The sequence below is a fragment of the Hipposideros armiger genome, unplaced genomic scaffold, assembly GCF_001890085.2.
Source record: "Hipposideros armiger isolate ML-2016 unplaced genomic scaffold, ASM189008v1 scaffold_438, whole genome shotgun sequence".
Taxonomy (NCBI): Eukaryota; Metazoa; Chordata; class Mammalia; order Chiroptera; family Hipposideridae; genus Hipposideros; species Hipposideros armiger.
The window spans coordinates 705,727-718,887 of record NW_017731788.1 but is presented as its reverse complement, the minus strand read 5'-3'; the positions used below and the strand labels follow the sequence as shown (position 1 = coordinate 718,887).

General features: G+C 39.4%; 1 protein-coding gene across 1 annotated transcript in view; it reads left to right on the top strand.

The window, feature by feature from the left end:
- The window catches only part of COL28A1 (collagen type XXVIII alpha 1 chain), a 166,958-nt gene extending 161,432 nt beyond the window's left edge, over positions 1-5,526 (top strand). Inside the window, exons 33-35 of the mRNA XM_019665289.1 lie at positions 1,843-2,044; positions 3,525-3,701; positions 4,818-5,526. Coding sequence (XP_019520834.1) covers positions 1,843-2,044; positions 3,525-3,697 — 375 coding nt within the window. The 3' untranslated portion in view covers positions 3,698-3,701; positions 4,818-5,526. The remainder of the gene's footprint in view (positions 1-1,842; positions 2,045-3,524; positions 3,702-4,817) is intronic.
- Positions 5,527-13,161: the final 7,635 nt, after the last annotated feature.

The following is a 13,161-nucleotide window of genomic DNA, read 5'->3' as shown; positions in this document are numbered from 1 at the left end:
GAACGTGTAAGAGGTAGAGAATAACTTATGAGGCCTTTAGACTTGAACTAGGTAATGATTTAAAGGCTGAGTTATTTCCTTTAAGAAAACCACGTTGCCCCATGCAGTTCTTCAAAGGAACATTCTTATCTAACAGATAGTGTATCTGAAGTGTAGCCTAATATTCATTGGCTTTTTTATGTTTGACAAACTATACCACAGGCAGCCTTTTCCTGTACATTTTGCTTAAAATGAAATATGTGCAAGCAAAAGAAAAACAAAAGTATTTCTTTCCTGAGTCAAGCGTTTCGCAGATTTTTGCCACTAGCTTACTAATTTTTGGGAAGTTCCTTGATCATTTAGAGCTTTAGATTCCCCAATAGAAAATGAAGTACTGAGAAAGTTTTCCTCTAGCCTTAAAATTCCCCAGTTCTATGGTTACAACAAAAGTGCACATTCAAATTGGCATATGTATACACAAGATCATTCTGAGAGGAAGAGGAATGCCCACTAACCCACAGTTTTCCCTCCATTTGTACCAAATTTGGGGCTAGTCAAACTGCACTATTTTAATTGAGTGCCCTTTAAATAGGGCTGACAACCAGAGCAGCCCCAGTGGAAATATTTGCTCTGATTTACCTGGTAGTACTTTAACCACGGTAAAAATATACAGACAGAATAGAATTGATTAACCCTTCCCCTGCGTGTGTGTGCGCGCGCGCACGTGCGCACGCACACAGACTCAAAAGCAATAGAACAGCTTAGATGGCAGAGAGCAGCTAATAATGACAGCTGGCTCTGGACACAGGATGACAGGAACCACAGGAAAAAAAAGCATAAAAAATGACTTTTACCTAGTTCACAGATTTCCCTATTTAAGTCAATCAATCAACCAATAGCCAACAAAAAAATAAACAAGAGAGGGCCTTGTGAGAATAAGTGACCATACTGTGCCAGGACTGAGGTGAATGATCAATTCAACTCCATGTAGCTGGGGTCCAAGGGAAAAAAAAGAACAAAAAAAGAACTTCATTGGCCTCACAAAAGATTCACCTGGCTCCTGGCAATTGTGGTCAAGAATAACTAACATGACTTTTTTTTCTTTTAAAGCAAAACATCTTTTTTCCCTTGTTTTATAACATATCATAAATTTGGATGAAAATTAAAATTTTTAGTGCACAATACTTGCTTTTGAAATTTTAATTCTTTCTTCCTTAACTAGCAAACATTTCTCAGAACTTTTTAGAAGCTAAGCGTCCTGGAGCATTTGACCTTTTCTCGGGGCTGTATAAGAGGATGAGATGAAAAGTGATTGCTATGTTTTTATTTTAGTGTATTATTGTCCTCTGCCACCCCCCTTCCCAATCTCAAAATGGGGTGCATTTGTGGTAGATATTTTGGCATCAATTTTTAAATTCTCTAGTGTTAGGAAATGGAGGGGACAGGGCCGTGAAAAAAAATGGTTAAAGAAATTAGTGGCTACTTTCCCACCTCATACCAGTAACTAAGAAAAGAATGAAGATAAACTCCTCTCAACCTCACATCTTTCATGCCCTGCACGTCGATCTCTCTGGAAGGCCCAGTACAAAAGTATCTGTGCCTGGCGGTGGGAAGTGTACACACATGTACACTCACACAAAGTGGTGGGGGAAACCCAAAGTTTGTACATTCAGATGTGCATGACATAGAAGAAGGCATCATTTCTTGAGCTTTTACTGAAATCGTTAATATTAGAGAGTTGGGGAGAAGCAACAATGCTGAACTTTCCCTTAAATGTTCCCAAAAGCAAACTAGCTTTTTTTACTGGATACCACTCAAAACAAAAATGTAAATTAAAAAGAAAAATGTAAATGTTTTGTGTAGGTCAGTGGCCCTGGAGCCCAGGACAGAGAGAATGAGCCTCCAGAGCCCACCTGGGCTGGCCACCTGGCCCCCACACCTTCATCTGAGGCTGCCACCAATCGGGAGCCACTGCTCAGCCCCGCTGAGGAGGGGAGAGAAAATCTGGAGATCAGAACTCCAAGTCCCATTTTGAACTTCAGGCCGGAAAAGTGGATGCACAAAGGTAAGATATCTGCCCATCAGCTGCTGCACTTACACTGTGAAGAAGGTGCAGGCAAGATGGCCTCTAAAATCTTATGCAGAGAGAACAGGCTTTGACTCTCAACAGGGAGGACAGAAGATGCTTTTCATTTCATTATATACAGAGTTAGAAAACTGGCTGGCTGCGAAGCAGATTTGGTAAATAAAAAAATTTCAAGTTCTTATAGTGTTTATTATTATGATTTTAAATGTGAATGCCTTTTGAGTGCATTGTGCTCTCATACGTTGCCACAGTCCCTACCACTTCCTGTGGCCTTCACACATGCAGACACTGGAGGTTTTGATCCCTAGATTATGGAAGAGAAAAAGCCAGAATCTAGATTCAGCAACATATTTTCTGTGGAGTTAATATGTATAGCAATTAATAAATAGATAAACAGTTTCTGAAGAACATGCCAGGAAGACAACCTTGCCCCCAAAGAAGCATAGATGGGCTTGAAAACAAGTTACACAAAACATATTATTTAGTGATTGTTTTTAAGAGCAAAGATCATGAATATCCACTGTTCCTTTCCAATTGGTTTAAGGAGTGTTCATTTAGTTTTAGAAAGTATATGAATTGAGACACACTCCAAATCTGGGGAAATGATTATGGGAGGTGGAGAAATAAATGAATCTTAAAACATATAAACCATCTCACAGAACACAAAAAACAGATAGCCAAGTACCTACTTGGTCTTTGTGTGTGTGTGTGTGGCTTTTCTCACCTTGGGACCACTTCCTCGGGTAGGAAATACAAATCAAGGCACTAAAGGTACCATGAAATAAAAAGGGCTTTAACAAATGGCTTTACTGTTGTAGCTTTTCTCTGCTTTTTTACAGTGGATGTGTTTCTGAAATTTATTTGTAAACTGACATAGAAGGTCATGTTTTTATTATCCCGCAAGAGTTGCTCTTTTTAAAAAAAAAAATTGTGATATGAAGAGAGCCCCCCGTTTTTTTTCACCTTTTTTCATAATTTAAAGGGATCTTCCTTGTTTAATAGCACAATGACGTGTGATTATAGAGGTGTTTTCTATGAACAAGCTGGAAGGGAATGTGTACAGAAGGCCCGAATCATCCTCATTCCAAATATTAATTTGATCTTAAATCAAATCAAAGTAAACTAAGAAATCCTATTTTTGTCTTGTCAACTAATTCCCACAAGAGTTTTAGCCAATGAAGGCTCACAGTTTTATGCTTTCAGGGAAATAGGCATTTTTAATGAGGTTTCATAAAGATTGAAAACTTTTACATTTTCAAAGGATTGAATATCTAATGGTGGAATTTCAGGTGGTAGAGGAAATGTTTTCAGTATTAAGAAACCCTTCTTTAACTTAGAGCAATATTTTTTAGTTGGTGTATTAGTGTGCATGGAGAATAAACTTTACAAAAGCTTTTAATTTTCATCTTTTCAGTAAAAGAAAAACCTATAATAACACATTATCTTTTTCTCAACCTAGATCCTCGATGCTTAGAAGACCTAATACCTGGAAACTGTAGCGAATATGTGGTTCGATGGTATTATGATAAACAAGTCAACTCTTGTGCCCGCTTTTGGTTCAGTGGCTGTAATGGTTCAGGAAATAGATTCAACAGTGAAAACGAATGTCGAGAAATCTGTATTCAAGGATAAGTAAGTAAGTCACCCTGTAATGAGTGAAATCTGTATCTATTAACAAGCCTAGAAAGAAATTCTATAATTTAAAACATATTCACCCAATACAAATAAAGCGCCATGTTGGATTATATACTGAGTATTTACAATTTATAAACATAGTCAAATCCTTACAGCTACACTAGGATGTAGGTATTACTATTTTCACAGATGAAGCAGCTGAGGCTCTGGGACATTTAGTAATTTGTCAGTTGTCACCCAACTAAAAGTTGCCAGAGCTGGGAATTTGACTCGGGTCCTTTCAACCTCGATACATAGGGATAACATTGACTTAGAATCTGCATTGTGGCTCTGATTCCTCTTCTATGCATTGTCAGATTAAAGATCTTCCCAGCCCAGGCCCCCATTCCTCCTTGGTCCCTTGGTCCCTTTGTACCCACTTCAGTCCCCCAAACCCCTCACAGCCCTGCCAGTAGCAAAAGGTAGGTGGTGGGGAAAGACTTTAATTTGGGAATTAGAAATGATGGGAGTGTGTTTGTATGTAGGAGGTGGTGAGAGAAGAAAAATAATCCTGCTTGGGGGAAACACAGCAAGATGGAATGGTTGAGGGAGGAGAGGCACTGGGATAGGAGAGGCACTAGGGTGGTGAGTGTGGTTGGATTTTTGTCTCACCTGCCCTGAAAGTGAGGAAGACACCAATATGAATTAAAATGACTGAAATTGATTACCAACTGTCATTCCACACTCCCCCAACATGTTTGGTAACAAGCCTTTATCGTGTGTTTCAACTATATATTGAAAACGAAAAATGTAATTTAAACGAAGGAACTTTTCCCACCCTTTCTTGAAAATATGTTAATATGACTTTCAATTTTAGGGGGATAGAGTGAGGAGGCACTTGACAGCCAAGAACTACTTAAAGCCCAGGTCCACCCTTGAGCAGGGTATTGTAAAGATAGGTCTTACATTGAAAAATGAGCCGCTAAATTGAAATATGACCCAACGGAGTAATAGAGAATTGGCTCTGTCATTTTATAATAGCTTCGCGACATCCAGTCTGGGAAGATCATCAGTTCTGAGCTGAGCTCAGACAGCGTTTGTATATATCATCTCACAACACACTTTCTTCTTCTTTCAGGCCTGTGACTCTCGTTCAAGGTCAGAGGTACAAAAAAAAGAGCACTCGTTGATGGAGTGCCGGAAGAACAGCCATCTTAGCAAAAATAATTTTGTATAGTTTGATTAAACTTTGATCATGCAATATTTGATATTACAAAAGAATATATGCAATATATTTGTAAGTTAAAAAACATGATAATGAGACGACCACCAGTGAACACAACACACAGAGAATGAACTAAGCATAGCCAATTCCACTGACGCGTCCTCTGTGCCCCTCGACCAGCCCAGCCCTGTTTCCTGCCAGGGATATCCCACCTTGAATTTTGTGTTTACCATTTCACTTTGCTATTGGTTTTTATATGTGACTTTACATGTAAAACCACATATATTTTTCTGTGTATCTCTAAACAGTACGTAGTCTTGCTTATGTTAGAGCTTTATAAAAATGGTGTCATACTCTAGTCATTTGCAACCTGCTAGTTTGATTTACTGTTATAATTAATCCATATGTCTTAGCATAGGCATTACTAAAAACATCTAAATATATTCCTATTTATTATTTAGGTTTTTCTGTGCTTTAGAAAACTTGTTTCATAATATGTAATTCTTTGCAACATGATATGCTATTACATTATAATTCATACATATCCATTTACTTTCAGTTGTATAATATTTGTGTGAATATATCCTAATGTATTTAACCATTGTCTTGTCTATGATCAATTAAATTGATGCTATTTGTTTATTTTTCTTACTATTCCATCAGCTTTGCTATGAATGCTTTTTATGCATGGCTTTGGGTGCACATGCACCAGTGTTCTTCTATATATTTGGATATATACCCAAAAATGGAATTGCTGGGTTGCAGGATATGTAAACATTCAAAAATAATATATCATACCAAATCAAATTTTTTCCCCAAAGAGTTTGAACCAATTCATTATAAATTTTCACCAGCTGTGTACAAGAGCTCCCACCGCTTAATATTCTTATCAACACAGAATTGTCAGACTTCTTCAGTTTGCTGATACTGGGTATAAAATGATATCTTGTTTTAATTTGCCTTTCTCTGGTGACATTTTACCATATTTATTCACCATCTGTGCTGCTACTGCTTTGTAAAATGTCTGTTTATAATTGGGGAATTTTTGTCTAGTGGACTGTTTGTCTTTTCCTTGAATTTCTGGAGTTCTTTATGTATTCTTAAATCAAATTATTTGTTATTTGTGTTGCTAGTCTATTTGTGTCTTGTCTTTGTGCTTTACCCTTGCCTTTTTTTTTTTTTAAGTGAACAGAAGTTCACTTAAAATTTTAATTTTAATGCAGTCTAATTTACCCGTTTTTTTCTTTTTTGGCTCGCACTTTTTGTTCCTTGTTCATGCTGATTAGCCTCTCAGCCACCTTTCTTGGGGGGGACACTCCCCCAGGAAGAAAGCCACTCTGGGTGCTGCATGTGCCTCTCTGGATTCCCACCTTTGCGGCTTATGATCCTGTTAGAGTCTTGGTAATTTCTGGGTGACTGTTTTTGTTTCATCTTGTTTAGTTGTTCTCAGCATGAAAGTGGGTCTGAGCTACATAATGGCCATTACTATATTTTTTTGTTGTGGGAAGGAAGGCTTTGGATATTTTCTTATTCTCTGGAAGCCCAGCAGTGCATTAAAAAGCGTGTATTAGTCACCGTATGATGGTTGAAAGTACTAAGATCCTTCGAAGGGTCTAGCCGGTTATTTTGCCAGAAGCAGAAGTACTTATATTCCTTTTTTAAGCTTCTCACAACTTTGCCCACACAGAAAATTGACACGCAAACACATTGTGATGTTGACCAGGGTGGCCATTCCTTTGTCTAAAACATCCTTCTCCTCCTTCTGGGATGAACAAATACTAGAGTCTGAAGGACCACTTGCAGGCCTCCCTCCTCCCCTGTGCGGCTCTCTCATCAGCTGGGCCTCGCTCTGCACTGAGGGCCCCAGACTACTCGGCTGAGGCCTCCGTTCTACCCTGAGTCTGAACTGCCTTTCACTTAGTGGACAGCATCAGCATTGGTTTCCTTTTGCTGCTCTAGTAAATGACCACAAGTTTGTCTCCTTACACGACACAAATGTATTATCATCTTACAGTTCTGTTGGTCAGACGCCTGATGCAGCTCTCACTGGGCTAAAATCCAGGTGGCAGTGGGGTTGTGTGGTTTCTGGAAGATCTAGGGAAGAATCTGTTTCCTTACCATTCCAGTTCCTGGACGCTGCCACATTCCTTGGCTTGTGGCCTCTCCCTCTACCTTCAAAGCCAGCAACTGCAGGCTGAATTTCCCTCATGCGGCGGCCATTGCTCTGAGTCTCTGACTACAGCTGGGGAAGGCTCTCTGCTTTTAAGGACGTGTGTGATTAGCCCCAGCTGGATAATTCAGGCTAGCCTCCCCACCTCAAGGTCCTTAACGTTCATCACATCTACAAAGTCCCTTTTGCCAGGTGTAAGGAACTACTGACAGGTTCTGGGAATTAGAAAATGGACCTTGTTGGGACACTATTCCCTCAACCACAGCACCTGTGTCCTCTGCCTGCTCTCTGAGCTTAGGAGCAAAGACAGGCCTGTTTATCTCTGTGTCCCTAGTTCCTGACATGTAGTTAAGAACTCAGTACATTAAAAAATATATTAGAACTCACTTTTTATTACAGAAAAATTAACTGCTTGGAAGAAGGGAATAGAAAGAGATCAGAAAAAAATCGTACCAGTTTATAAGGAGAATAAGAGAAAAGTGATATGTGAGTGAGTAAAAACTATTACTCTCTCATCCACTTTGAGATTCAGAATAACTTCTTCCTCTTTCCACCCCCAGCATGATTAGCAAAACAAAGGAAAAAGGCGTGCTGTCTACATAAAGGATCAAAGAGATTGAATTGAGCAATCTGAGAATTAATTCTGGAAAAGAGAATGATGATTTTTGTTTTCCTCTTAAACTGGTTAAGAAGGCAACAGAAATGGGGGAAACATATGATATTTCGTTTCTCCATTCTCAAATGAAAAAAGAACGATCTATGTACAAAATGTGCTAAAAACAAGAATGTGTGTCTAAATAAGTTTCCATTTTAAATTAAGACATGGAGAAATTTTTAGTATTTTATCAAGTACTAAGGATGTTCAAGAATTTCACAATGAGAACGCTCCACTAACATGTTAACAATATCTTACATGATCCATTCTATCATTTTTATTTAGTTGAAACCTCAGCTTTGCTGACTGCAAGAAATGCTCTAGTTGGGTGTTTGAAAAGCACACTAAAATTATAAAATGATCATTAGGCTTGGTGATTTGAGTCTTAAAGTTTATCCTAAACATGACAAAAAGTAAACGAGAGAATGAAAGAAAAATATTTGCATGTAACCGGATTGTTTCATATCTCTAATAAACAAAGAGATCCTATAAATCCAAAAAAGTAAAAAGGAAAAGATAGAACAATGATAGAGACTGGCAATTCAAAGAAGATGGCCAATAAACACGTGAAGAGTGGCTCAGCTTCATTGACTGTCAGAGAAATGCATGGGGAGTAGATCAGGGATGAGGCTGGAGCACCCACAGGGGAGTCTGATGAGCAACCCTGGCTAAGAACCATCAAGAAGACCTATAAATTATGCTAACCTTAGGAGAGGGCCTACTATTTGACTATTCAACTTGGAATTTTGGGTGTTCAACTACTTATGTTCTTTTTCTCTACAAATCTATAATTCAGTGTCTTTCGTGAAGAGCAATGCAAAGATAGATTAATGCTGTTGAAGTATCCAAGGTTTTCCCCTCTTCTTATAATATATTTTAGTATAATTTCACTAAAATAAAACATGTTTTAGAATGCGCGTGTGTGTGTGTGTGTGTTTGTGTGTGATCATCAAAACAAGAATCGTTCCAAATCATATTTCACAGATATATTTATGGCATTTCAGGTTTTTAAAAAAATGTTCAACTGATTTGATTTTTAAGTCATTAATTATTTATCATTTTACCTAGATTAATATCTTTGAAAAATGATTTATTTAAATAAGTTCATTTGAAGTCACACCAGGCTCTAAAAGTTAGGGATTTTTGAACCCTGCTTTAATCAGGCTAAGGAAATAAGAGTTCTTAGAATCTTTGAGAATCCTTAGAATCTTCTAGTCCTTTATCTCTTCTATTGCTTATATCCTTTAGTCAAATACCCTAAGTGACTGGGTCTTCTTGGGGTGAACATTTCTGGTAGGACAATTATCTCCCGGAGGCCCATTCTTTAGATAATACCAATTCCCACTGCCACAATTAAGCTGATGTCTCCCTTGCCTTCCACCTGACAAACGCCTACTCTCACCTGTGGGTGGAGCCTTGCAGAACGATTGTGTTGTTATTTTGAGACGGTCAATATGGCCCCTTTCATTCGGGCTGCTTCAGCAGCTTCTCCTGCGCCCGTGGTCCTTTCCCATTCTATCCTCTAATTCTGTGCATGCCTTCCAGTACGTGAGTGACTGGAGGAGGGCAGAGAAGCAAACCAACACGCCCCTTGTTCTAAATATTTTATTCTTTGGAATATGAAAAACCTAAGATGACTGCCACATCGATAGAAGACATGGGAAAATTTTTCTCTATCTTGGAAGCCAAAAGAAACAGAAGAATTACATAGTAGGAATTCTAAATAGTAAATTAGGCTTGTGGATTGCAAAGACAGCAAAGATTGCTCTCTAAAACTGACAGGAGACTTCAATTCTATTTTTGCCATCCTGCAAATTTGCCCTTAAACAACGCACTCATAGTTTCTTAACGTTATTTTTCAGTACTAACAGAATTCTCCAGTTATTTCTTCCGTAGCATATTAGTGTTATCTTAAATTTATTATTTGGCTCTTTTCCTCTCCTGCATCTTAATGAGGAGTGCTATAGTTCTGCCAGGATCTGCAAATTGGGATTTTTCTCAAATTGATTTTATTATGAATAAATCACTGCTCAGACTTGCTTTCAGCTGTTTAAAACAAAACAAAACAGAACATGTCCCTGATGGGAAAAAACAGCCCCACAAAAACCCAACAACCCTCGCCTGTATGTAATTGTCTCATCTCCAATCTTCCAAGAAATAAATATTGGAATTTGTCGACTCTCCTGGTGGTATATTACATACTTCGTTATTAGAAAAATATTGACAAACACTAAAATTGACTAAAACTGTGCCTTTTCAAATTTTAGAATGTTACTTGAGCTTTTCCCATACTGAAAGGCCAAGGCCAAGGCTGCTAAATTTGCTGTGTACCACTCTCCACCTTCACCACAAACCAGCAGTCCCTCTGTTTTCCATCTTGCTGTGAAGGGTGCAGTCACTCAGCCCATGGCCTTGTCTGGCCTCTGACAAACATCCCAGACTCTTTCCTCTCGCTCACGCCTCGTATCCGATTGCTCAGTGCACCTGGCCTATCTCATTTCTTCCTGTTCCTCTCCGCCCTCAGTCTGTCGTTGCTTCCCACCTGGCCTCCTCAACCCCATCTTATCCCTCACCTCTAATCTTTATCCACCTAGTGCTGTGGAGTTACTGTCAATCTGATCCATCATCCTCTTCCTTCAAATGCTTTAGGGGCTCTCCATCTTCTCCAAGATACAGAGCCAACTTTGTAACACAGTATTCGCTGCTACTTCATATCTAGTTTATCTCCCTTCAGGTCCTTATACATGTTTTTCAATTCAGCTGTGCGCAGTCGTTTGCTACGTATTGGGAGCACCATTCATTTCCTTTTGGAATTTTCCGTTCCCTCTCCCCTTCTCTCTCTTCCTTACTTCTTCACTTAGCATTATGGAATTCATTTTTCATCAGTGAATAAAGAGCTATCTGAGTCTTTTTGAGAGCTTCACAGGGGTTCAATTTAATCCATTCATCTTTATTGGGCCGTTAAATGTTTCCAATCTTTTGTTATAATGACCAAAACTTCACTGAATATCCTTATACACATTAGTCTTTGCATAGGTATATCTATAGAAGATATTCTAAAGGAAAATTGTAAGGACAAAGATAATGTACTTTTGATAGATAACGTCAAAGTGCCCTCCTTAAAGATTGTATCAATTTACATTCCCCCAACTTATAAGCATGCCTGTTTCTTCATTCCTCACCATCATTGATTATTGTCAGTTATTTGACCTTTGCTTATCTCATTGCTGAAAATGGAATCTCACTTTAGTTTTCATGTATGTCTCATCTTTTTCATTTCTTTATATTGTGAAATATTTTATACAGACAAAATGTATGTTGTATATAAGTAAGTTTTGGAAGTAAATAATCATATAAAAGCTTGTGTATCTACCACCTAGCTGAACAAATAGATTATTACCAATATCACTGAAGCCCCTTCTAAGTTTGCCCCCAAAGGGACAAAACGAAAATCAACTTTCAAATAAGATGTCAGGGTGATTTGGAGTGCTCAAGGACATGCTATATGATTTTCCAGAGATTACCATTGTAAACAATGTGCTATGTAGGTCCAAAGGTGATTATGCCCAAGGATACCCTATGTGGATCCCAGAGGTTACTGTGACCAAGGATTTGCCATGAATCCCAGAGGTCACTCTTAGATGCAGTTCAAAACAGGATAACCTGGGGCAGCCAACCCAGTACAAACTCCAAATATTTGAACAAATGGGCCAAAAGTTTAGTACTAGAACCCTGTGGGAGCCTAACCCAGCCTCTGTGGCTCACAGGGATACAGTGTCAAGTTCTAAACGCCCCCAGAAGCCTTGTCCAGCACAGGAACATTGATCTTCTCCCCTGGTGCTCTGCGTCTCTGCTGCCGCCCAGTATGCCGAATGTCAAATCTGGGTGTGGTTATGGAAGGTATTCACTTGGCATTATGCCAAGAACCCAGACATACATGCGTGTTGCTCAACCCCAGCTCCCTAAGTCCACAAGAATATGTACAGAGAACAGCAAAGGAAAGCCAAGCTTCACATCATTTTCCATACTTGAGTCAAGTGCCAGGGCTCAGCTCTCTGGCAAGCATGACTGGACCATGAGGCATCTTTTGATGCTAGGTTAGTTCACCGTAAATAGTGTCTAACCAAATGCCATCTAGCACATTCCTTAGCACCTTGGGAAAGTAAGCAGAGAAAGACATTCATTCATTCATTCATTTGTTCAACAGTTACTGCCTACTATGTGCCAGATGCCAACTCTGTATTTATGAAGCTTATTTTCTACTGGAGGAAACACAAAAGAGTCACTTAAAAGAAGAAACAAGAGAATTAAGAATGAAATGTCAAATTAAAACTTATCTGAGAAATATTATGATGTGCTCAGTACCATGAAACAGGCCTGTCATGCTAGCAGAGCACGTAGTAGAGACAGCACAACAAGAGACAGCAAGTCTTCAAAGCCATGGAAGATTACAATTGTTGGTAATTCTTTCCTTCTCTACTCTTACCACACTCCCGTACATCAGACTTTGGGCTTGGCTCTTGACTGGCTTTGGCCCATGGAATGTGCATAGATGTGAGGTATGTCATGACTGAGCAGATGCTTTAAATGTTTGTGTACTTTGGCCCCGTGCCTCTTGCTCTGAACTTTCACCAAGAAAATTGCATGGCTCCACCTTTGGTTCTGGAATAAAAAGATACACAGAGCTGAGCCTGGGCGAGCCCAGATGACCCAAGCCAAGCTAGCTGAGCCCAGCAGAGCTGGAGCCGACTCAGCCCTCCTGTCCTATGAGCAATAAATAAATGTTTCTTTTCATCAGTCACTTGGATTTGGGATTGTCTGTTACCACCATAAAAGTTGACAGATACAAATTCCTACTCTCAGGTTTGACGTGGCTGTGGATGGGAGGCTGTCACCCCTGGGCTGGCCAACATGTGAGAGAAAAGCAAGGCTGCAGGAGATGGCTGGGTCTCTTCTCATGTAGGAAAAGGCTCTGACATGGCTATTGTTGCAGCTTCCTGGGAGATGAAAGAGCAAGATGGACAATTTTGCTTCTAACCAAGATGAAGTAACAGGAGCCAGATCTATCCTCCTTCCTGAAACAACCAAAACCAGACGAAATACGGGGAACGACAGCTTGCAGAACTCTGTAGATCACCCAAAGGAAGAGCAGCAATCCCCAATAGGCAGGAAAGAATCTGAAGTGAGCCCTACAATTGCCCCAGCCTACTGATTTGAGAGCATTTCCTGTTTACTGTGCATAGAAGGGGAAGTAAGGCAGGACCTGGCAGACTCCCTGGACTGAGGCAAAAGAAGCCAAAAGTGGCTAGAATTCTTAGGATGAGGACAGAGTACTGGAAAGAAGAGATGTTTACAGAGCAAGAAGTATGGAGGGCTCTGCTTGGGTATTCAGCTAAATACTGATGAATGAATGCATATAAGCAAAGTGCCCA